Here is a 27,609-nt window from a genome sequence, read left to right on the forward strand (position 1 = left end):
AGCTAAGCATACCTAAAACACGTCCATCCAGTATCAGGATATTAACCCTCACATTCGGTTGCTTTTCCTAAACCATGCCAGAGCATTATCTGCAGAATATAAGAATGACCACACATGATGTGCGCAATACTTCTTTGAATTTATTTTTAACTTTACTCCTTCTCCTTCTGGTATTATACATATTTAAATAAATATTCAAAATGTAAGTTTCAAAAGTACTAGAAGACACTACAGATGCAATTTGCTGTCTAACAAGAAAGATTCTGATGTCAAAGTTTTTCCTGATCTGAAAAAAATCCCAGAGATTTTAAACACAAAAACTCCACAAAAATTAAATATCATAAGTTAATTGTTCTGAGTTAACATAAACATTCACCAGAATCAAAACACTAAATTTTCATTTCAATCTTTTAAAATATTTATATCTCAGGTATTTTTTTTCATATACATTTGTTGACCTGCTGACCTGTTTGCGCCAAAACCTCATGGCTTAATTTCAATTTACTTTGTTATAGGAAAAGACGTCAGAGGTAATGAAGCTTCTACGTTTGTCAGGAACACACAAAGAAAGGTGAGAGATGCTATACATCTTACCATTGAGAAATATACTGCAACATGAGCTCAAGATTTATTTAGATACCAGGAGACCCATATGGGTGCTAGATTTTACAAATGCCCTAACTGTAGGAAAAGCAACTTCAACATCAATCAGCTGCATGACATCAATCACAGCAAGTCAGGCTACATTAGTTCCAGCACTCAAAGAAGGTCTGTTGCACTTACAAGCTGTGCATTTTGTTTCAGAAAGCCAAGCACTACTTCTTAGGGGTTTGGCTTTTTTTAAAAAACAAAAACAAAACCAAAACAATCAAACAAACAAACAAAAACGAAAAAACAAGATCTCTAATTTCATCTTGCTTTTCTGTTTTTCTGCAGAAAAACATATTTTGACTATGAAGTTAGTAAGTACCTATCTCTTAAACAGAGAAAGAGGAATAATCAGGAAATAGCTCTCCTACTGCTAGTCTTCCACGCAGCCCTAACAGACTTTAAGCATCCAGTTATCCCTTCTTCTTGGAAGGAATTTGCTCACCTTTGCATAACACAACATGTACAGACTGCATTTTTCCCCAAAAGTTTGCTCAAAGAATGAGGAAGACAAAGATGAAACAAAAACCTTGAAAAATCCCACAGATTATATTCAGAGTAAGCTGCTGTTCCAAAGAAGCTGGCAATTTACTCCTGCTCAAAGAATTCTTTTTCATTCTGACCTTTATGTTTCTGCTGGAAATGACAAAGAGCGGACCAGAAAAAGAAAGCCAAGACAAAACTGGCAGACATGTGTAGAAACACACAGAACATTCCATCCAACCAAGAAACGTACAGAGAGAAAAGAAGGTATACCTACAGCTTACTCTTCTTTTATGAAAGAATAAGCATGTACTTAAAAAAATGAGTGTCAAAAGAGAATGTGTGTGTCCTGTATGGGAATTCAAAAGAGAAATGTGTACTTGCTTTCATTTGGCATAACACACTGACAAAGGAAGTGGCCGTTGCAACATTCATGGCCTTTCCTGAGATGGTATTATATTGGTTTAAGGATGTGAATCCCTGGCAAGCTAAGGAATAAACAGTACTGACACCAGCATTTAGATGTTGAGCTATTCAGTGGACCTTATTAGTTAAGGATAAAATTGTACTGCAAGGTTGTAAGTATTTAGTTTAACTGAAAGAGTGTCTGAGAAGGAAAAAAACAACATGGTCCTCACTAACATCACAGTTTGACCTCCAAAAGCTTCTCATGACCATCTTGTATTCCGTCTTACATTATTTGTCTAAGGCCATTCTCGTTTTGCCACAGAAACTACTTCAAATTTCCAGTCACTGTTCACAAACAGATTATTTCATTATGTGATGAGGAGTAAATCTTTTTATTTTTTCATATTCACTTGTTAATTTCATTTTCTTAGATGACGGATAGATGAGGGTTCTCATATCTGTAAAACAAAAATCTAATTGTGGGTTTACTGAGTTGCCAGCTAAAGATGATGAGCAGAGAACCAGACTCAGCTTTCATAGCAGGAATCTTCTGGTCAACAGCATATTTCAACCAAACTTCATCAGTACTCTGTTTACCCAAATCACAAGGGCTTCATAGAAAGACAAGTTTTCCAGGATAAAGCAACAAAACTTGGCATAAACCTGAGGTCTTTACTATTGTGACTGATTTTATTCTTGTAGGATCTCCAAGTAAAAACTGTAGACATACTTAAGAAGGTACCTGATTGCAGCTGAGACAGAGGTGCTTAAGTGACAATTCTCAGCATCTCCTAAAAAAAATAATGAGAGGAGTAAACTACTACCATTTACTCCAAAATGGAAACATACACAGAAGCAGCTTTTATGAAGGGGTTGCTATGAAGCCAATTTAAAACACACCTCCTGTAAACCTGTTTCAGGCACCCACCTGATCCTTATTATACGCAGAGGCACCCTTTCAGGACCTGTTTTCTCAGAAATTTATTTAAAAGACGGGATCAATACAGAGGCTGAAAATTCTACTTCAAAAGGACACTGGATTAAGTTTTCTTGTTTAATCCGGTTGAGACACACAGCAGATAAAATTCAGGCAAACTGAGTGAATTGTAATGAAAAAAGCTATTTTAGATTTTGCCCCTTTCTGATTACGTTGTCTGTGAAGGGATTATTTCCTGATGTTTGTTCATCACTTGAAAGTGTCTGATAGACATTTTGGCAATTAATTATTTGTTTGCCTCTTACCATGAGCAACTTATTGCAAGAATTAAAAATTCAGGCAGTTTTCATCATGCACATAGATCATGTGATAAACTTTTGGCACTTAACTGGATAAAGCAGAACTCCCAGAATCAGTTTTCTGATTCAAGTATTCACAAATATGATTTCAAAATCTGCTTCCCATGAATATTAAAACTGGATATTCATTGTTTCTGTAGTCAGTCTTTCCAATTAACATATTCACTAGAATATTTATGGGAAGCATACACAAAAAAGAGTGTGAACAGCATCAAAGCGAATCCTTTTAAATACTGAGACGAATATTTGCAGCCTTCTTTCATTTCACTTTGTTGTATTTTATGAGGTGTTTGCCCAACTCTGGCTTCAGTTGTGTCTCTACAGATTACTCGGATGAAAACGTACTGTCCGAGAATGATAGAAGCCCAACACTGGCGTGAAAAGAGGACAATCAAGGAAAGCAAGTCACAGGAAAGATGGCAGGCTCTGTTTTTAAAATGTTACCCTGGCAGTTAAGAAAAAACAGACAACTTCCTGCTCTCTCACAGATTCCCTACATGATCTCACACAACAACAAAAACTTTGCATCCTAAGGTTGTATTACTGATTCTTTCTCTCCTGTGAAATATGTTCCACCCAAGAACCCTATATAGACACTTTAGGGCTTTCAACCTCAAGTGGATCCACCATGCAGAAACTGATAACTCAGGTGTATTTTCATCCTGTCAAAACAGAGGTGACTGTGAATCTGCTGAGGCCACGTAGTTGCAGTGGACATTTTTTTGAGGAATCAATGATCTGGAGAGCATGTGTCAAATTACAGTTCCAAGTGTCCATTTTACATGACCTTCATAGTAAGGGGGATAGGAAATTGCTCCGTGTAGCTTGGAAAATGATGCTATTTCTGGAGCTACTGTTTGTTAGTGAAATCGCTATTTTCTTTCTAATGAAAATTCATCATATGTTATTTGACTATTTCCTCTTCCCTGTTTTAAATGCACTCCACTCTTCCTACTCTATTACCTTGCCTTTTGAATGTAATTTAAGAATGTTGGAACAATTAGCTTTTTCATTCAAAGTACCTGATAAGTGAAATTACACTGTCCTTGTGCATTATTAAAAACAACAACAGTAACCAGGTATGTTCAAAGGCTATACAATATCAAAGTCCTCTTTAATATTGTAGTTCATAACCTTAATAGACATTTATACATGATTAATGAGGCTTTTAGTAGCTGTTCCTGTCACAGCTTGGGTCACGCCACCTCCAATGAATATTCCAAGGGAAGGGTCTTACTGGCAGCATCAACTTATTGGAGTGACAACTGTGAAATAGCAGGCTGCACTGTACTTTCTGACAAGAGAAACAAAACCCAAAATGAAAGAAAATTCTGTCCTAAAGAACTGCAAACTATTTAAAAAGGAGATCAGGGGAATTGACTACATTATGGTATATGTTATATTACAGATTCACTAACAAAGAGATATAGAAGGGCTTCTAAATGTGATCCCATTGCCATGCTATGGCAAATAATTCTTAGATATAAACATGTGGATGAGTAATGTAATTCCTAATTACATCAAGAACACGCAATTTTCAGACACAGGACTGTAGATATCAGTGCTGAAGAAAGATATTTAATTCTAGAGCCCTGAAACATACAAACAAACAAAAAAACTCCAAAAGAATAGAAAAAAAAAAAAACCACAACATTTTTTGCTATGACAACTCAGCTAGCTCAACCTTTTTACCTTAGTTAAAAAAAGACTGAGAGGTGATTTGATGATGAAGATACCAGGTACTGACAATTTCTTTAATTTAGTGGATAAAAGTTTAAGAAGAAAACAAGAATCTAAAACCAAATGAACTAAAAATAAAACTTCTATCACCTCCTGTGATTAACCAAAGAAACTAGTGCCAGAAGACAGAGAGGACTCTCCACTCCTGCTGATTTCAAATCAAGGCACAATGCTGTTGTGGGACTTTTTTTACTCAAGCATACACAGAGAGCTGAAAATGTAAATAAATTGTATAGCTATAGTGGAGTACAAAACAAGAATCCAGATAAAATGACAAAGCAGCTTTAACTCTCTGCCCATCATACCTACAAGTTAAGCAAAAGGATAGCTGTTATTTGGATACATAAATATTTAACTGATCTTAGTTTTTAAACAACAAAGGTTAAATCATGCCCCATCCAAAAATTTAAAAAAAAAAAGAAAAAAATACAGAAAAATAACAGAAAGAGTGTATATAATTTCCAGTCCTTTTCCAGTGCAAGGCTTTTTAATAGGTAATGGGCTTTTCTCCCTAGTTTGCATTTAAGATTAATTCACACTGAGAGCTTTAAGTCACTTCAAATACCATGTAGCAGCAAATTTCAAGATTTGTATTGAGCTCTCTGTAAAAACAAAGGATTCTACATGCACAGGAATTTAAAGCAGCATGCCATTATCAATTGTGGACACAATTAAAATAGTCATTACGACAAGGCAGCATAATATTCTTCTAAAAGCAAAAAGGTGAGACCTACATTTGCTCAGCTTTTAAAAATCAAACAAAATCAGTACTGTTCTGCCTGCCAGATCATTAGTTTTCAAGTATGCAGCCAGCACCCCTTATATTTTCAATTTAACATGAATCCCATAAGTGTTTCATTCTAGAATAAGCTCATAGAGCTACTGCCCGTTAAGGCAGAATTTTAAATAACCAAATAAATTTGCATAAGCAAATATTTGTAGCTGGCATGTAGCTTGTTCAGAAATGGATGTAATACACACTGAAAATCTTTACACGTTCTTACTTGTAACTTGGAATCCAATTTTGTTTTGAAACAAAGCACAAATTTGTCAGCCATGGTTACATGAAAGAAGCTTTACATTTTAAACAATATCTTTTTTAAATTATGAGACTGTAAACTAGTGTTTGAATAGTTTTTAAAGGCTGAAACACCTTTTCTCATGCTAAGATAACTACAAAGGCTTTTTTCACTCTTGCCAAAATAACACACCTATTGCCAAACATAAAACGCTCCATCTCAAAAAAAGAAAAAAAAAAGCAAGCTACTAAGTAACAAAAAATAGGAGATGTAGCATCTTTTAACTTCATCTAATATCACTGCTGATCTCCTTTAATGCCAGGAAAAAAGTTCATCAGATAGACAATTTTAAAGGCAAAGTAGTGGTTATTCCAAGCCTGATTATAAAAAATGCTCGTTATATAGCTACAAGTCATGTACCTACAAACTTGAGGATCTCCACCTGAAGAAAGAAGAGGACAGCAAGATATTCCAGCTACAGCAACCCATTGCCACTCAGATGGATATGGATTCAAACTGATTTTACCTAAAGAGATTTTATACAGGTATTCATTGTTTTTCGATGTCCAGCCTTCTAGCACAGTAAGCATAGAGGCAGTGGCCAGAACTAATAATCTTCACACAAAGGCAAGAGAAGAGCCTCACAAGTTTGCAGGTTTTGGCCGTGTAGGTGTTTACATAACCAAATCAGGAACCCACAAAACATTTCACAGAATTCTTTGCTGCTACACTTACAGCACATGGAGCAGTGTCCCACCACTGTCCAACATCCTACAAACTAAGTACCACTGTGTGTTCCCTGATCCGGTGAGCAGCGGCACACGGGACCACTGGACAGGAGAAAGCCTGCAGCTGAGTGACCATGACCTATGCAAAGAAACACGGCAGACACACATTTCCCTGACTTGTGCTGTACGTCCTCCATGCTCTTATAGCTAGATACACTTCTGCTTTGTGGCACAAAATCGGGCTCAGTGGCCTGTATCATTCACACACATAAAGTGTAACACGCAGGTCCGTAACAACAAGAGCTGTGTAAAGAGTGCCCAGAATACAAACGACTGCCTTTTAAAACACTTTTAAATAATATTAAAGGAAGATCTCAAATGAGATGTTAATTTTAATTAAAAGTAAAATCTTACAGGGTATAGGATAGATCAACTTTTAAAAACTAGAAAGCAGAGATGAAATGAGTAGAGTAGGGTGTTTTTGTTGCACTTTTTAAATTTCAAAGATAAGAGGAAAATCAAATAACCAGGGCCAGTAATTACCTCCTCCTCAGCAGTGAGAACACAATGAGGAAGGCCCTTTGTTGAAATTTGCACCTTGGGAACTATTTCTTATGCAAGTCAAATCAGATTTATTTAAATAAAATCAATAATGTCTGATCTGCATTTCTCTGCCCTGATACAAATCATTCAACACTGCGTTCCCCACTCCCATTCCATATTCCACTCATACCTTCAAAACTCCCAGCAAACAGATAAATCCACGTAATGGCTGGGACAACAAGGACGGTCAGAGAGGCAGCCAGGAATTTCCGTCGCCCTCTGCAGATTCCCAGCATTCTCTCAGGAGTGCAGATTCCCAACCCAGTGCTGTTCCTATGTCGGAAGCAAATAGTCCACAGCCTCCCACATATTACTCCCTGAAAAGAAAAGAAAAAAAAAATTTTAACAGCTTATCTCTCTACTGAAAGGTAGACGATGCCAATGTTCCTAAAGAGTTAAAAGAGCAAGGCTAAAAATAGGGTTACTGCAATTGCAAAGCAATTTCAAAATTATCCATGACTACTTAATAATAAAGCAAGTTTTAGAAGTCAGACTAAGACAGTAAGTCAATAAAACACATCATATCACCTCAATACACACTAATCTAATCTTATAAAGAGATATTACCTTTATTTGTTTTATTTGCCACCCTTTTTACACTATAGAAACTCTAGGTTCTTTGATGCCTTTGTGCGCTGGTGCCCCTGATAAGCAGATAAGAGAAAGCCACCCGTATTTCTTCACCTGCTCCCAAAGAGCAAAAGTCACACCAGTGATTCAATGAGCTAGCTGCAGATGGTCATGAACTCAAGAGGGTGAACTGAAAATTGAAAGGTAAAGTTTGGGGGCAGAGGGATGTTATTAAAATGACCCGCTTGGCTAATGAAAAAGCAATGCTGATGAACTGCTATATAAAAAGGAGAAAGAGAAAGAGCAAAATGGGCAAGGAAGCTTCCTTAGGCCCAAAAGGGGATATCAGGAGCTTTAGACTGTACGCAATGAGAAAAGAAAGGGATTCTGAAGTGTACCACTGTTTTTATGAGAAAAAAAAAACAACAGAATCTTTATTTGATTAAATTATTGTTCTGCATTTCACAGAGGACAAGATAGCAAAATAATCTAATCATTTTTAGTCACAGGAAAATTAATATTCCCACACTAGTGCAGGCATGCAGGGCATAAAGATAATGTTTCACATCTTTTGCTGATTTTTTTGAAAAGGGAGGAAAAGTTGGTGTTAGACTAGAGAAGCTGGAGAAGGAAATGGAGCTACTATGTCCATGTATAACTAGTTCAAGCTTTGTGTCAAAGGGCTTATATTTTCTAATTAAAAATAAATAAATAAATAAATAAATTGGTCTACAAGAATGACAGGGAAAGAAACACAGACTATAGTAGTACAAGGTGTTTAATAACCATGCCCTTTGGCCCTTGCTTAAACTACTACTAGAACTGAAATCAGCAATTAAAGTATTTTTACACTGACATTAACAATGGCTACTGTGTGCCTTGAAAATATGCCTGAACTCTACAACTCCACATATATTGCAGGGAAAGTCAATTCTGAAATCAAATTACAGCAAAAAATGAGAATTATAGACAAGAGAAATAGGTTCAGACAAAGAAGTCTCCTGCTGGAGATACCTGCCTGCAGTAATCAGGCAAACTTACAGCTGTTCCTCGAACGTTCAATAGAGCCCACTTTACTACACTAGAGTTTAAGAGCCATGATAGTAATCCTGACCTTGGAACTGATAAAATGAACTATAATTTGTCTAAAGCCAGCACAAAAAGCATTCCATTGTGTCAGCTTTTCAACACAATGAATGCCTCACCACAGAGATTTTGCACAAAATATGTGGACAGACTTAATATTAAGAACTGTGGTATTAGAGTCAGTGTGTTAGACAGTGACACACATTTGGTAGATAAATTTTGGAGAACTCTTATCTTCATTGACTGTATTTGGGTAACAATTATATTTAATTTCTTTTCCTTACCTCACATAGCTTGTACAACTATTCTGAACGGAATCCTTTACATGCTTACTTGAAAACCACAGATAATTCTCCTGGCTTACGTATTTTACACTTGCTATATGTGTGTATATTGCAAAGTGCACAGAATCACTTCCTTTAAGTAAGAGTGTTATTATTTTTTTCCTGTAACATCATGGCGTGCACCACTGATATCAATCTGTGCATGGAAAAATGAATCCTTGAAAAAACAAACTCACTAATTCTCCAATAACGACACCTTGTAATGCAACGTGCACTGCATACATACTGCTCCTACTAATGATACCTGTAAAACCCACAGATAGCGAAGTAATGGTCTATGTGTTTCTGAAATCATGCTGTTACAAGTACACTGATACAAGTTTTTGGGATAATGACGTACAGACTCTGAAGTTTGGGGTTATAGTGCTGGTAGTGGATTAATTCATCCTGGGGCTGTGTATTTAAGAAATAATTCATTTTTTCCTATATATTCTTTTAAATATCCATGCAAGTTAAGTTTCTGAATAGGTCAACATGGAGGATGAAATCCCACTTTTCTGCCCCATGAATGTAAAGTACCCTAAAAATTAAGAAAGTATAAGGAGCAACATTGAACTCCCAATTCAGCTACAAAGGAATGCTAGGAATGCGGCAAATTCAGTTTTCTACAAACTGTCATCAGTCAGACAAAACAGCAAAATCATTCTGCACATTCATGCACATCTTTTATCTAACTAGGAAGACATTTGGGAAAACCCTAGACAGACAAGTCAGCTTGTGATGGATGACCCTAGGAAAAGTTGAGATATTTCTTTTAATGGTGCTTTAAAACAGAAAAGAGCCATAAACTATTTTAAAGGAAGATTCTACTATCTCCCCACCTCCTCAAAGTTGTGAATACCTTCCCTTGAGTCTTAAATATTCATTTTAAGGGCATAAAATCACCACACTAGCTGAGTATTTTTTTTCCAAGGTAAACAATGCATCGTGTGCAAACCCTACACAAGCAATTATATAAAAGGTACATGAATGGTAATGAAGATTCATAGCTTAAAGGAAAAACTCTGGACTCAATCATGTATTCGTTACTGGTTTTACTTGTAAAGAATTTTACCTAACATATCATCATCAAATAAACTGAAAGAAGATATTGCAGTTCTTTGACTTGGTTTTTCTTTCAATTTAACAGATGCCAAATTGATATCCGTCATGAAAGGAGAGCAACTGATATAGGAGCAAGGGCTGGGCACAGAACAGGGGAGCGCTGTGCACACTTCTGCCATACAAGCTGCCCATCGCCTTTCAGACTTCTACAGGATCCATTGCACCTCAAGCCATAGTCCTGCTGAATCAGACTGTCACCTGCCTATAAGGTCTTAGAAAGCAGTTTCATGGTACAAGCTAAAAATGAAGCTACTTTGGATGTGGCATTGCTACCTATATCCATCTTTTCAGTAATAGCAAACACTATAAGATGCTTCACCTCATTTTCACAAACCGATGAGCGTTCCTCCTGATAGCATTGAGTCTTAACAGCTGTGCTAACTAAACACCTATACTCAGAAATACATAACATGAAATATGTTGGAAGAAAAAAAAACAATGAGGAAGTAACTGGCCAATTTAAGCACAGGATGTAGATGTGATACTCCAATGAAAAATTAGTCAGTGGCTCCTCTTAATCTATTGCCCAGTGTCAGTATTTTCAGATACAACTAACTGAGCCACCATGAGCATCTGCAACTTTACCCACCTTTGTTGGGTTTATGCTAAAGCAGGAGAGAGTAAAATTAGAGTGAAAGGGAACAGTTGGGAGAGTTTCTGGTAAGGGCTGTACAGTTTGAAACATGGTCTCAGCTTCACTCCCCCAGATGCAATCAGATTTTCTGCCTGTGCCACAGATACAGAGAAGGTGCATGCTTTTCAGGATAGTCTTCTACCTTCATCTTCAATTTTTAATGTATTGAACGTGCTCCAAGAACACCATATATTTTAGAAATCTGATTAAATAAGCAATATCCACAGAAGTTAGCTATATGTGCATAATGCATGTATGTCTTACAGTCATTAAGTCAGATGCTCTACACTTCTACAGTACACCCAGTTAAAGACTTATAAAATCTACTGCACATGCACAGATCACCAGACATTAATGCAGCAACCTCAGGCCAGCACATCCTTGATTACTGCTAATGGCGCAATAAAAGGCTACTAACTTGGACAATGCCTGTGTGAGGGGTCACTGTGGCAATTAAAATGAATCGGGTTTCTCATTACAAAGACTTACTCGTGACCTTCTTACTACTTGGCAACAGAGAATGGAATGACTTCCGTTACCTTCACATACAGTCAAATGCTTTCCCTATCTACACTACCTTGTCAGAGCGCTTGCTTTGTTTAATATCAAGGATTATCTCCTCAGCTAAGCGTGAAGCAGCTCTCAACCAGTACGAGCAGCACATATATTAAATCACGTAACCCAACACTAATCACATTGGTATTCAGTTGCTATTCGTTTATTTTTTTAATTACGGCATGACAGCTCGACTATGTCGGACATTCAGCAGGAGTTCAGTGGAACAATGGAAGTAATTATGAAAACAAAAATCAAACACAATTAACTAGATTTAACTGCTCTACTATAAAAAGCTTTTCCAACTGCTTCATACATTTCCTTGCATTTGTTACAGTTAATCTTATCCCAGTAATCTTCCAGTTGTTTTCAGAGCCACTGAAACGAATATATACAGTTAAAGCTGTTTGTACACCAATCCTGTGAGTTGGCTTTGCTGTGTTTCTTGAATTAATGTTATCTAATTCTTTCTGCTTTTCCACACTTGCAGTCACAGACTCAATGAACAATTTCTACTGTAAAGCTTTTCCCTTGGCTCTGTGTCAATGTAGCATCCGTCCCTGACAAGAGATTTTTCAGTTTTTTGCCAGTCTCAAAATATAAATAACCTAAAAGAAAGCAGTATCTTAGGCAGTATTTTTCTGGTTTTCTTTAAAATATTGCTAATATGGGCTTATAATGAATTTACTCCTTGATAGTCAGCTTTTTAACTTGCAGCTTTGCCAGTGTTCCAATTTTGGAAGTTGGTTGTCATATGACAGATTTTTTGTCATATTAGAGAAAAGTTTGGTACCATAAAGACAGGGTGTGGAACAAACCCAACATTATGAAATAAAAGATTAAAGAATTCAATGGTAAATCTTTATTTAAATAAACATCCCTTTGCTAATATACTCTACTCAAGTCCTTAGAACAGAAATTGCATTTTGAAGGAAAACGTCATCTTTGTTCTCATCAACCTCCTCCTATTCTCCCACATGGAAGAACATGCTACAGAAACAAATCTAAGGCTCTCTTTGCTTCCAAACTCTGAATTTTCTTGGTATTGGAGATCTTCCCCCAAATCAGACTTCTTAATCCTATGGTACTGTGACTTTAAATAAGGATTTGAAACAAAGTTAGCCTCAGCAACCACCTCAGAAGTTCTGTGAAGCCACTTTATAGGAGCAGATTACAGCAGAGTTTCCAACTGCAACCAAATTTACTCTTCCTCAACTAGTTACAAGAAAATAGTCCTATCTGTAAGAGAGAAAATAGCCAATAAGTTGACAGCACAAATGAGTTCTGCCTTGGAACTGTGCTAACTGCTTCGAGGGCGCACAGGATTGACACCTCCTTTTATATCTTCACTCAGTATGTGCTGTGGCTCAAGGAAAATTCTATTACTGTCCTGTTAATCAAAGTTTTCTAGAAGTTCCAGCTGTAAGCAACACCACCACAGGAATGGGGTTCTATCCTGACAGTAGCCACAGATGGAGAGAAGTGAAAAAATAAAATGCTTTCATATTTTTCCGTTTTCATTTCTATGTATTCCTTTATATGTATGCACATATATTTATAAATGCATTTTTAATGGAATTCCTTTTTTTGCATTCAAGCCTAGACTGCTCAAAAGGAAAACCTACAACTTTAAAAATTATCACCAAGGAATAACACAATTTAAGATCAACAGGATAAGAATCTCTTCCTAAGCCTCCACTAAAATGTCACTGTTAATACGGGGGCAGGGGAGGAGGGGACCTATCAGCTGAGAAGAGACTGCAGCAACAAAATACAATCATTAGAGAAAGATCAATCTTGCCTGCTATTCACATTTCATTTGCAACCCAAGAATGATACTTATTTTCAAAGCAGCTACTGACCTCATTTTCCAATGAGTTCTCCAAACTCTGCTTCACTCTAGCCCCTCCATCTGTGTGGGCATACAGCACCAGTATTTCCCAACTCCCCAATTTATCTCAGGACTTGGCACAGTTCAAAGAAAATGAAATGAGTCTTACTTGGTTTGTATATGGCAGGAATCTAACCAGTTACTATATGTACATACTAAGTATACCTTAGAATTTGAGATCCTAATATCATTGAATTATAAACATACTACAGATCATGGGAAAGCATCATCAATAACTATGATAGAGAATCTTTCAATAGTAAAGCAATTTTGCTCCACAATCATGGTTTACACTCACACCACAGCATATCTGTGATATCACAGATATTACATATCTGAATATCTGAATTTCAGGCTTAAAAAAAGGAAAAAGCTTCACATCTTTCCAAATCCAGACCTCTTCACCTGATATAATAGCAGGAGGGAAAAGTTACATGCTACGTGTTCTTCGCTGGAAGAAAACATCAGTATGTTGCTGCATCATTGCTCTCCCTGAGTCTATACCAGGGCACCATTCTCCTTTGTAATCAAATGCTGGAGAGTTATGGGTTTGTGCATTCATTTTTTCCTTTTCTTATATATTGTGTGCATGCAACCACATAGAAAACAAAATGGTCTTTAAATCTGAAGTATGGCACTACGTGAAACATACATAACACCTCTCTAGAATTTTGATGCTAATACTTGGCTTCTCTAAAGTTCTTGAATGCTTATTCAAAAGCAGTGCTTACCTTCATTAGAATCCTCTATGTACAAAGCTGCTCTAACACAGAAATGGATTAAAGATTCATAAGAAACCTTTGCCCAGGAGAAAACAATTATTGCTTGAAGTTTTCCTCCCTGACAAAAGAATTCACGTTCCTCTATGAAGCAAAGTCCCATTATTTAAAAAAAAAAAAAAATCATTTTATTTATTTATTTTATTTTACTGCATAGATCTCAAACTACAAGTTAGTTTTACATGGGGATTTGTAATATGCTTACAGCAGCTACTTACTTGTCAGATGGAAATAGAAGTTGGCATCGTACTTACAAATTGCTCTAAAATACTTGTATTACATTAAAAAAAAAAAAGGAGTAAGAAAGGGACCCAGGTGGCGCTCTGCTCAATCCTAACAGTGAGGAGGAAGGAGCTGAGGACTGTATGGATCCTGTGGGTCAAAAATTGGTGTGTGTCTGGTATTAACAAGAGAGATTTTGATTTTACAACCATGGAACCCTCTCTGAGAATTGAAGACTGCTAACAAAAGACAGGATCCACCTGACCATATGGGGCAAAAGTGTTTATTCCAATAGGTTGGGGCAAAACTGGTGAGAAATTTAATTGTGAGTAATGGGAACTGAGAAGAAAACCTACCAACAAATGGAAAAGTAGTGGATTGGGCTAGCAAGAAACTGAATTCTACGATTCCATAATTTTACAATTTTGTACCCAGTCACAAAATATATAGTGGCCATTCAATTTAAAAATCAAAAATTCCAACTACCATCTACCCCACTATGCATGAATAATAATGTGCATAAACAATTATATGAAAAACGCAAAGAATCCTAGGTTGAACTTTTAGCTAGTATAAATCAATATAACTTCACTAAGGTCAATTCAACCTGCATCAGTTCACAACAAATATGGACAAAGTCTCTCATAATTAATGGACAAAAAGTTGAATTTCTTATAATAGCACTAAAGTTCTCACCTCATTACTACACATTGCTTAAATATTACTAAACCCACAAATATTTCTGTCAAATTTAAATGAGTGATGTAATGAAAATTCCAAGAATTGCTGGGAATTTCAAATTTGAACACTCAACAAATCAGCAAATAGGTAAAAAAAGTAATATATATATCTTGCCATGATGGGATACAGAAGACAGATCTTTTGCTACAATTACAGTACTGCTTTACTAACCACATTATGCAGTCTCAACAGCTCTTTGATGCAACTACAAAATGTAAAAAGCACCATAAGTTGTGAGTTACTTTTAAAGTAAGTTTCCTGCTGAAATCCTTGTGTGTCAAGGCCCAATATTTATTTGTTCTTAAATATTATACCATCCAGACAGGCTACTAGGACTACCCATTTCCCTAGGCTTTCCCAGGGCTGAGTGAGTTCTCTACAAGCTGATGGGAAAGGTGCTTCCCCCTGTTTTTTACTGACATAGAAACAAAGCTCTTGCAGAATAATTTGGTGTCAGGCACTGAAGGCAGCTGTGGATTTATGTTATTTCATACAGGACTATTCTTGAACATTGGAACAGCAGAAGAGGGCTTGATAAACTGGAATTTATAAATACAGATTTCTCATGGCTTCTTATTTGGCACTACACAGATTAATGTGGGTATTAGACAAGAATGGCATGCGAGTTTAATGCAATTACAAAAGGAGTATGAAAGGTGTTATCAAAGCTGAACAAAGCTGTAGAAACTAGCCTCAAGAGGAGACACTGACAAAAGCACTTACTAAAGAATTCAAATTTTCCATGTGTGGAGTTAGCATTTCAATAGAATCATAGAATCACAGAAGAGTCTAGGTTGGAAAGGACCTCTGGAGGTCATCTAGCCCAATCCTCTGCTCAGAGCAGGTTGAATGCTGTTCTTTCAATGCAAACTGCAATTTGGATAGTTCTTTACTCTTCATTTAAAAACTGTCATCTGAGGGAGGGTTGTCTGCCTAGAGAAAAAGGGCAGTGGGCTAAGGGTTTTTATGTTCTCTCCCCACATTTCCTCAAATTATAGTGATTTTCACTTAACATTTCATTGTTCCTGTGCATGAGAACTTCAGTCTTTGTAATCTCTTACTGATCTCATTATCATCATCATTGTTCTCGGAAGTTCCTATAATGCTGCAATTAGATAAAGGTGCAGAAATAATAAATATAAAATATTTAGCAAGTCCCTTGTAAAGAAACTGAATACTCTGAAAAGAATGACCTTATTCAAGTGCACATAATTAACACTTCCACTTTAAATTTGATTATAATTTATCATTTTTGGGGTGGAGAGGAAGTTGCCAGATCTTTTCTGACAAAAGGAAAAGAGGATAATGATGATGCTGAGGATCATCAAAGGATGTAGAGGACTGCGCAGTCATGGACATGTCATATAACATAAGAGCATGCTTTGCACTGGTTGGTGTTTGAGATGAGAGGAGGGAAAGAGAGGAAAGAACACCTCTCACTGTCTCTCCTAACTCTGCTTCTACATCCTAGTATCTTTTAAGTCAGTTTGACTCTGTGTTGTACCGACAATCAGGAATATAAATCCTGAGCAGAAGTAAAGCTAACCTCTAGTAACTTCAACAGTGGGTCTTCTGAGAGTAGGACAAAGGCTGGTAAGAGTCTCAGAGAAGAAATAAGGTGAGGGAGTTCCTCACTCCCTTGTCTGAGACTGTTGCCAACTTGATGGAAGTACTTCAGCAGAGAGAGATAATCAAGTAGGAATAACTGGGAGTCATATTATGAACATTCATACCTTTACATGGAATTCCGAAAGACACCTGAGCTTTCTATACTGAAGACTTATTTCTGCAATAATTCTACATATTAGATCTTAATAATAGTTTAAAACTAAAAGATCCTTAAATATATCTTAATACAAACACACATATATAGCTTCAACTGATACCAAAGCCAAAATAATACATTTGAAATATATTTTAAAGCAAAGCTAGTCCAAACAATGAGCTGTAGTTAAAATAACCCTATGTCTACCAACACCATTCAATAACTTTGCTCCCTTCCTTGTTCCAGATCTACTATGGTTTTCCATGCATCTCTTGGCTCCTGAGCTTTCTCTCAGAATGAGCCAGCTAGGCCTTTCTGACATGGAATCGGTAGAAGTTTTGATGCAGATTCATGACCGGGACCATTCCCTACAGACAGCATGGATGAGATTGCTCCCTCAGTGCTATAACAATTCCCCAGCACTGCCTCAGGAGGTTTGCTGCCTTCAGGCACTGCTATCACGCAATGCCTCAAGACAGACAACATATACCCTTTGCATCATGTCATGACTTGGGTGAACTGTGGCAGTGTTTCTGTAAAAAGAGAAATAACAATGTCTTGGAACTCAAAGGAGATCTAAGCAAAGCATGTTGTGCACCGTGGATGAAGGCAGTCTGCTCTACAGGGGCTAAGTGCTGTCAATGACAGCCCTTCTGCACCTCTTGGCCTGCAGTTCAGCATGTGCTCTCTGGAGGCAATGCCTTTGGCAGTATAAATGTCATTGCTATAATGTCTGTTTTGTTATCTACAGATGGTCTACCCTGTTCCTGCATAATAAGCATTATTTTTTATCATAACCATATGGGGCACAATATTTAGAATCTACAGGCCATGTAAACTGCAGGTACACAGCAGATATAATGATCATAAACTAAAAGGGGTCAATTCAGCTATACCAGTACAGAGATTGGGATCATGATACTGACCCCAAGACCAATGATTCACCAGCAAGATAAGATATATCTCGATATGTATTGCAACAGAGAGCAATAATCACTATACAACGCTGCATTTTATGTAGAAGAATTTTCTCAGTTGCTTATCAGGAACTGTAACCAAGACAGCATGAAAATATAATGATTGTAAAAACAATTCTAGCACACTTCTAAAAATATAACTTTTAAAAACTTTTTTTCTGTTGCTAGGAGATACAAAAATATAGGACATAATGCAGTTATTTGAAGGACAACAAAAGTAGTCCATAGTATTACCAAAAATCTACCACATTATCATCAGCTATAGTGATTCACACAGATTGGTTTATTTTGACAACAAATTACATAACACTGTTTTTCAAAGATTCACCTATAGCTATGAGGATACATGTTGGTCGGACAAGTTTTCTTTACTGCTAAGATTATATTAACTAATTTTTCAATTGATGAAAAGATTAAAAAACAGCTGAAAAGGGTTTGGGTGTCCTCTTTTTTTTTTCTGGCTGATGATATTAGAACTATAGATATATAAAATACCTGCAGTTATTACATATCACTACGTAGCTGATAGAGAAGGTAAATCCCTTATTTCAAATACAACAATGAAACCACATAAAGAATATTTGAAAATTTAGAGAACAAGCTCAAATCAGATTATTTGAACCTTGATAATATGTCATAATTTGCAGTTCATAGTACTTATCTCAACTTTGGGTTACACAAGTTAATAGAAAACTAGAGATTTTCTTTCACCACTAATTGCTGGGAAAAATATATATTGCATATATTTTACAGGCAACTTATAATTGGGTCTTGAAAGTTCTGAAGTTAGGTTTTCAATTATTTTTTCTTATTTGCCAAAAAAATTTCAAAATTTTAAGACTTATTTCGCCTGTCCTGTTTTACAGAAATGTCAAGACATACCTTGTAGTGACTATATTTTTTATACTATTCTATTAAAAAAAACTTAAAACGTATTCCATTTATTAGAATTTGCTCTGGTACATCACGTAAAGAAAGCCCAAATGCATGTTTTGAGGGTGTTAAGAATGACAAAGCTGAAGATGAGGGATAGACCTACTCAGTGATTTAAGGCTATTTATACTTCTTCTATAATATGCTAAAAATCTCTTGTACAGTCTTAAGATCTTACATTTGCTGATATTTAGACAGAATTTTGTAACTATTGGGTAAATTAGGACCTAAATGGCTGATTCTTTGGGCCATAACTGTATTTCTTATCTCTTAACTAACCTAAAACATACCTTGGGAAAGCAGAAAAAAAAGTTAAGGAGTTTCTTTCAGTAATATGCATTAGCTCTTAAGTGCATATCATTGCTTTGTATTTCAGTGGCACCATGCAAAATCATCTCTCTTTGATCAATTTCTCTAAAATGGGATAATTTTAAAGAGAAAATACATTAATTCCTGAAGGGTTTCGACTTGATAAAATGCTAAATAGGGATGTTAATCGTTTGTATTTTGTAAAGTTTACATACTCTTTTAGCACTGTGTAAAAAAAATGGACTAACATTTCAGATTTGAAAGCTTGTGAAATGTATTTGTTTCTAGCTCACATATAGTAGTTAGAAGAATATTTTACTTTTTAAACAGACTTGAATATAGATTAAAGAAACCTGTTAATATTGATTGTTATAGCTGACCTGAAAATTATATTTCATTTCTACAGGTAAAGACTTTTATAAACTGATTTTGAAAGAGAGAGACAGTGAAATATGTTGAAAGCGACAATAAGTACCATTTTAAATAAGAAATTGAAGCTTTAGATAATTGGGCAGCAGGGCTGAAGACTATAAAAATGTATATTTGAGTGAAAAATATGCTAGAGAAAATGGTATTCCTGTAAAATGCCCCTTAAACTATGATAATATATCTTATTTCTGCCTAAGTGGCCATTTTAAAAACGAGCGTTAGCAACCTGACAATCTCAAGTGTGTCAGAATTGAAAACAGAGCGCCTACAAGCTTGGAGGATGAGAAGAGGGGGCTTCTCTTCTCATTCTCTTAAACAGCACCTTCAGATTAGAAATGTTTGAAAGTTCCTATCTTAAATTACACTTGCAATTACGAAAACCAGGAACTTTTCCATTTTTAAAATGAAAGCTGAAGATATAGTAGAACTTCAACAACTGAACTTGACATAAAATGCCACCTCCTCATGGCTCCTGAGAAAATTGTAGCAGATAGCCTTACTGTTATAGGCATAATTGAAAAGGCACATATCTGCTGGAAGACAGTTCAAACCACTTCTGGGTATTGATCACAAATTCAGGCTGTTATGCAGCTCTTGAAATTTCTGAGTTCGATTCAGGCAGATACACATCAGCTGGGTCTGCTATATTGCACTGTCTTCCAAACACACATTGTGGTAACAAATTGTTCATAAACTTTAATAAACAGATGCCTGGAATAGTTTATATTCTTTATATTCTATATATTCTATATATTCTTTAATATTTTAACTGTTGAGAAGACCTTACCAAGTTTTCACATGGAAATAAGAATCCACATTAAAACCTTTTCAGATTAATGTTATAAACCAGTAAAGTGGAACTTTATAGGTCAAATCATGTATTTTTAGTCCCTAAAAACATTCAGAAGTAACGCTGAAAGTGCAATACATCTTGAGGTACTTTTTGTCATCTTCAAAGCCATATTCAATAATATGATCAAACACTCTATGCGTCATTCTTCTAATACTTAAAGTGATGCTGGCAAATAATTACAGAAGAGAGTTCAGATGGAAAAGTGGCTTTTGCACAGAAATGATCGCCGGATTTTATAAGGCTTGAAAAATTGTGAAACATTGCAATAGTTTTTGGGAGAATATAATTTTACTACTTGTGATGCTAAAATACTTTAGCAGCATAAACAGGGGGAGGTTTAGCTATTCTCATCCTTCATTTGAAGGTCCCAATTTTTTTAAAGTATTTCTAACATTCCTGTAATGTACCCTGATATTAAGATACCAGGAACACTAGATTAAATATCATAATATTTGCATAGTCTCTGGAGTCTCTTCTGGAGTCCATGCGTCTTTAAAGTAAAACATTTAAGAATTTAAGGAAAATTGAGTTTACTTTGTTACACAGCAACTCCATGATAAAGTTAGGAGAAACATCCAAAAAACCTAACTGTAGTGAAAATGTCTAATCTAAGGAATATGTCAGTTTTCATTAATATTTTCCACAGTAGTTCAATAATATTAAGTGCCACTAACAAAGATTAATGAATCAGATCCACACATTTTGTGTATTATTTTTTTTTTTTTCATAATGACATGCTGGGTTTTCTGTTTAGTTTTTACTGCCATCTGTGAGGTTAAGAGATTTTGGATAAGAGCATGTAAAATTGTTTCACTGTGTGAGTAATATCAAAGACTTGGAGGTAGAAAAATTCAAAAGTTTATGGGGAAAGAAGTTCAATGAGCATGCTAATAGCAGTAACATTATCAATTGAAACCCTACAGCTACCATGACATATGTCCCAGAAATTCAATCTCCATTTCTTTTGGTGAATCAATGTGGAAAAAAAACAGGGGAAACGGGCAGTTTCAGCTCCAACTGAGAAAGAAAGTCAATGAGTGAGTTTACATCAGCATTTTAATTCAGGGCAGGAATACCTTCATCTCTTTTGACACAATCTCCCCAACCATTCCTGCTTACTCTAGGCTGAGCTACATGATCGAGGCATCTGAGAAGGCACAAACTGGATACCCTTAGGATGAAACAAAACCAGAAGATGCATTCCAGAGTGTATGCTAAAGGATGCTATGGATGCTCAGCTGCTGGGACAAGAGCGTAACTAGCCTACTGTAAAACCCCTGAAAGAATGCAGCCTGTGTATCAGGTCCTCAGCACCAACAATTTCACTCCACAAATCCACTCCTGCTGGGCCACAGTATCTGCTAACATGGACAAAGCTGTACCACTTCAAGCCGCAGAAAAAGCCAAAGCAACACAAAATGTGATATGAACTGAAAAAGCCCAGTTTCATATAGCTGTATTAATGAGGAATAATTCACAGGCTGTGGCGCTGTCAGGAAAAATCAACGTCTGTGATCAAATGCAAGGTTTTTTTCCTTCATCTAAAAATTAGGCTTTAAAAGAATTCCTTTTTTATCATCCCATTCATAACCTGTCTTATGTTGAAGCATAAGAGCTCAGCTAATTAGGTACTTGATAAAGGTAGCTTATTTGGGGCACTTTCCTGCTTTTGCACTTACACTAGGCAAAGGAGGTAAAGATAAATTACTTACTTAACGTCAACACTTTTTCTCCTCAAATCTACAATTCTAAGCAGTTATTTCCTCAAAGGTGGCAATGAAAGGAATTAGATGCATTCTAACTTTCACTGCTTCAGAGAAAATTTTTTTAACTAAGACAGACTGAAATTACACGTCCTGCTGTTGTAGTTCTAAATGCTTCCAAGAAAATAAATGACTTTCCGCTAAAAGGGTGCTCCATTTGAAAGTCAGCTATACAATTCCATAAAGTGCTTGCGTTTTCCAGCACCGCACGCCGAAGCGCTGCAATGCCACAGTCAGACAGCAGATGTCACATTGTTTAGCAAGATGACTACACGAGAAGAACCGTCCCTGATGCCTCAAGGAAAGGGGAGAGCCAAGTAAGAATGAATTAATATCTCTGACAACGGTAGGCAATAAAAAGTTTGAAACACATTTCCTTGTTACAGAAAAAAGGTACAGTAGCCAGGCAATGGAAAAAAAAGTCCCAGTGAATCCTAAAAGTGAGCGGCCAGCTTACCCACAGCCTGCAAATAACAGTAATACACTGCAAACAAAAACTTACTTGCAGTCAAAATGGAAAGATTTCTAGATTTTTTTCCTCCTCACAGTGCAGAAACTTCTTCTTGCACAATTATGCCTATGGGTCTTACCACAGGAGGATCATGTCTGATAAGTGATGTGCAAACACAGGCAGTTCTTGCCCTATAGAGTTTGCAACGTAAAAGTATCCAGAAAGAAAACATCCTGATCTTCCATAGCACAGAGAGTATCAAGGCAGACTGTTCAAGTGCCTTGTCTACAACCAGACTTAAGTCTGAAACGTGAGCTGAAAAATGGACTCCCAAGAGCAAGTCCACCACCTTAACTGGAAGTTATTCCTCTTTCAAAACGTTATTACTATGAAACCCTTCATGCTGTGATCAGACCCCCTCTCCTAGTCCAACACCTGAGAGAATCTACAGGCTCAGGCTGTTTCTCTCAATTAATGTCACATTCTTTAGCAGCAGAGTTGAACAACATATGCAGTGAAAACTTAAAATTTGAGAAGACACCTTTTCTTAATTCTCCTTTGCTTTTTTCCATTTTATGGATTTTTTGAAGAGATGACCATTTTGGGATGAATTTTTTAGAAAGTTCTCACTGTCACTTAAGGAGTCACTACATTTTTCCTCTCAAATATAAGAAGGTCTATGGCTTTTTTCAAAAGTCTATTTTGCAGTCCTACAATCTGGCATCTGCCCAGTATTTAGTGCTGAATTACAGCTCTGGGAAATAAATGAAACATCATTTCCAAAAGAAATTATAATTTTCACAGCAGTTTACGGATGTATTGAGGGATAAATTCCAGCTTTAATGAGCTGGTCAAAGTGCATCCCAGACAGGAAACTTCAACACTATCCTATACTTGCAGTCAAAAAAAAAAAAAGAAAAAGAAAAATAAAAAAATAAAAGAATAATTTTTCTAGGACAGAAAACATTTGCAAAACAGCTCTGCATAATGTTATTCAAAAAGCAAAAGAAACATGTTTTTTCTGTGCTGAGTGACAGCCAGGGCTACAGCCTCTACCCTAAGGATCCTGAAGGTCTGGCCTTTTCTTAGAATCATAGAATGGTTTGAGTTGGAAGAGACCTTTAAGATCATCTAGTTCCAACTCCCCTGCTATGGGCAGCTACACCTTCCTCTTGACCAGATTGCACAAAGCCTCATCCAACCTGACCTTGAACACCTCCAGTGATGGGGCATCCATAACTTCTCTGAGCAACCTGTTCCAGTGTCTCACCACCCCCACAGTAAAGATTTCTTCCTAATATCTAATCTAAATATACCTTCTTTCAGTTTAAAACAACTACCCCTCATCCTTTCACTACACTCCCTGACAAATAGTTCCTCCCCATCTCCCTTTAAGTACCGCAAAGCTGCAATAAGGTCTCAAGGAGCTTTCTCCAGGCTGAACAACTCCAGCTCTCTCAGCCTGTCCCTCATAGAAGACGTGCTCCAGCTTTCTGATCATACTTGTGGCCCTCCTCCAGACTCATTCTCATAGGTCCATGTCCTTCTTATGCTGGGGGGTCCAGAGCCAGACACAATTCCCCAGGTGAGTTCTCACCAGAGCAGAGGGGCAGAATCACTTCCCTTGATGTTCTGGCCATACTTCTTTTGATGCAGCTCACGATGCAGTTGGCTTTCTGGGCTGCAAGCACACATTGCCAGCTCATGTTGAGGTTCTCATCAAACAACACTCTCAAGTCTTTCTCAGCAGGGCTACTCTCAACCATTCTCTGCCCAGCCTTCTTGTCCATCCCTACTCAGTGTTACATAAGAAGCCAATGCAGACCTAGATTTAACTTGTCTACTCATTCTTTCCACAACACACATTCTTAAAATATTTAAAAACTGGTATTACAATAATAATCTTGTTCTTCCCTTCCAATTTTATGTGGGTTGATTTAAATTGGTCACATACGCATATGAACAGGAACACAATCAGGTCTTTTGTTTATGTTTATGAAGAATTTACAGAACTAATACAAAACACTTTGGTTTTACATTTTTACTTTCCAGACACAAAAGTAGATGATCCTTTTCACAAGTTATGGAGCTGACTTTCACAATCTAGGTCTTATGAAAATACACACATAAATTACCTTATTTGGTTAAGCCTCATGCTTTTAGGACACAGCAAGAGAGCTGCAGTGTGGGATTGTGGTCACAGAGGGAGAAAGAAGTGAAGTCTCATACAGGAGCTACGTACAATCCTAAATACTTGAGTAAACATCACTTTTCCTGAGATAGCATCTGACTTTGTTCTGCAGACAATTACAGAAAGGGAGATTACAGCCTGAATAGGTATTTTGCAAATAAAACTCTAGAATGGGGTTAGCATTATCTTTCATTACCCAAACAGGGTGATGGAAAAAGGAACAAGGACACTAACGAAGCTGATAGGAATGACCTTACAAGCTGCTGCCAAGTCAAAAAGATCATCTCTGTAATGCCCACACATTGTTAAAAATCACTGCTTCCCTTGGTAATTGGTAACTGAAAATCAGAGAGACATCCTTACATGCTAACTCAGTTCATACTTTTCACCTACTTATGCTGAAGTCTGACATTCTGATTATTAGTTTAGACTCCCATAATTCTCACATTTAGGCAGCATGAAAATGTTATCTGACCCGGTGGATGCATCAGTCACCCTCAAATCCTTCACAGATAGAAAGCAATGGCTGAGAGATAGCCCACTGCTTTTTAGTAAGGCAGCAGAAAAATCAAATTCCAAAATAAAGAAAAGAAAGAAATATGGAAATGTAGATTCAAATTATATAAGCCAGACTATTAGTTATTTATTGAAGACAGTCTTCTCGCTATCCTTTATCAAATCTCATAATACCTTTAAAAAAAGGCCTATTCGTTTTGTCATTCTTAAGCTTTGCAGAAACAGGAGGTGGTTACAATAGTTTAGGCGCAAAATGAACTATTTTTTCAAAGGTTGTAATCTAGAGGCAAATACTGTCCAAAGTCCAAAATTAAATATATTTTTTTTTTTAAATCTGCTTTGCTGTTGTGAGATATCTACCTTTTTTAATAAACTCACTTTTGCTAACACTCAACAAAAAGCAACTGGACAGGATGCTAGATCATCTGGTCTAACCTTTTGTGGAAAAAGGATAAGATTATCTTTTGAGGTCTTCCAAGCCAGGTTGTTCTATGATTTTATGAACAAAATTACCCATTTTGTATCAAATACCACAAGTTCTAGATCTAGAGACTTTCACAGAAGTCATGTGTACCCAATACTTCTGTAAAATAAGGTCTTATAATGTCTCAAATTCAAAATTAAAATTAATACAGCTAGAATTAGCAACTAGTTTCAGATATGTAGGCTCTAAAAAGTTATGACCTAAATTACAATGCAAAAATAGCCCCCAGAAGGGGAAGGTCATACCAACAAGCCACTCCTTTTGTCAGTTAAAAGAAGACAGGGCTTGTAGAAACATGGAAAGTACCCTTTACCATTTTATTTTAATTTTAGTTTTATTTTTTTTAGGTTGCCTTTTTTTTTTTTTTTTTTTTTAACAAATCAGTCAACAACCAATACATTTCTCTCCCCCCCTTCCCCATTCCCCAACTTGTCCCTTTTTTTTTTTTTTTTTTTTTTTAACACACTACTTACATCACCTCTGTATTGTTTGGCAAATACCTAGAGTTTGGGAAAGGAAATGAAAGACCTTTCCCCTACCTGAGCTCCAAATAAAGGAAAGGTTGCTTTATCACTTGCTAGCTGTGATCTTAGCCCTGGAAAAGTAAAGACTAATCATAATATACAGGATTCTGTAAATAGAAAAGAAACATAATCTACTACCACTCACATGTATTAACAAAACCCAAAAATCCTCTATAAAAAGGAACATGAAATGACTTTTTTAATTTAAGCAGCAATTCAATTTATCTCACTTCATCATTACACATTTCTTTAGGAAAACAATCAACCAGCTAACACAAACCAACCAAAGAAACAGAACACCCACAACCCCAACAAAAAGCCAAAGCCAAAAAATCACATAATTGTAGATGACTGAGACAGCTACTCTCAACAGAGTAGCTGTTATTGCAGAATAGGTATTATAATTCCCATTTCTAGCACTGAACATGCTTGTTATGAAAATAAACAAACATCCTCCAACCTCTTTACAAGAAAAAGAAAAGGGTCTTTTTCATATAATACATCACCTATTCTGCTTATTATGTATGTGATATACAGCACTCTGTCTCTTGGAACATTTAATTACAATATAAGCTAATGAAATCAGTACCTTCTAGTTTTTTCTTAGTTCATGATGCTTTTACAAGAAGCATAAAGTTCCTATTTTTCAGGCAAAGATTCTGATTAATAAAGGGCCAGAAAAGATAAACATGGAAAGCAGGACACAGGAATTTTTTCGAGTACAGTTCCTGTCAAAAGGAAACATGGACTCATCAGTTCATCGGATGCTCCACACAAAATACACTAAAGTGGTATTTTCTAACTGGAGGGAGGACAGGGGAGAAGGGGAACACTGTAGTGACTCCTCAGGCTGAGCATATAACTACAGTTTCTATGATATATTTCTTCTTCTCAAGGATTAGAGAATTCAAAGGGATTATGGAACTCGCTTGTACTTTGACAAAGGATGCTGTTGTATTCCATCAATCAATTAAAGGTATAGAGATCTGCAATAGGACTACAAAGAATAGTTTGAATGAAGTATGAACAAAAATGTATGTTCTGTGAAAGCACCAAAAGAAACAGTCAAAAAAGGAATAAGGGATGTCATGTGTTGATGGGCACCCCCAAACACAGCGATCTTCAACTGCATTTCTGTATGCATTTGCTCACAAGGTCTGGTTTTGTAAAATAAAAGACAACATTAAATCATTAAGAGAAGGTGACAGGAAGATAAAGGACAGGATTAGAGCTATTAACCACCAGACAAGGCAAGAGAAGGACAGAGGAGAAATCAGCAATGTTGTCTACTGACTTACAGAAATGGTACAGAATGAAAAGGCTAAAATTGCAATCATTGTCAACTCCTAAAGGTACAAAAGGCACAGTCAAAAAACACCATGTGATCACCAATCAAGAAAAAAACAGCAGATATGATGAGGACTTAATAACTGGCATATTTTACCCTTCCTGTCACTGTAAGTAATCCTAGCCTCATCACTTGGCCATGTGTTGGTGCTTCTGGATACGTGAATGAGAGTGTGAAATCAGTGAAAGAATGAGAGTGAGAAAAAAATGCATTTT

General features: G+C 36.4%; 1 protein-coding gene across 1 annotated transcript in view; it reads right to left on the reverse strand.

The window, feature by feature from the left end:
* The window catches only part of LARGE (like-glycosyltransferase), a 281,053-nt gene that overhangs the window by 188,574 nt on the left and 64,870 nt on the right, over positions 1 to 27,609 (reverse strand). The window contains exon 3 of the mRNA XM_014963960.1: positions 7,056 to 7,242. Coding sequence (XP_014819446.1) covers positions 7,056 to 7,161 — 106 coding nt within the window. The 5' untranslated portion in view covers positions 7,162 to 7,242. The remainder of the gene's footprint in view (positions 1 to 7,055; positions 7,243 to 27,609) is intronic.

The sequence above is a fragment of the Calidris pugnax genome, unplaced genomic scaffold, assembly GCF_001431845.1.
Source record: "Calidris pugnax isolate Ruff unplaced genomic scaffold, ASM143184v1 scaffold44, whole genome shotgun sequence".
Taxonomy (NCBI): domain Eukaryota; kingdom Metazoa; phylum Chordata; class Aves; order Charadriiformes; family Scolopacidae; genus Calidris; species Calidris pugnax.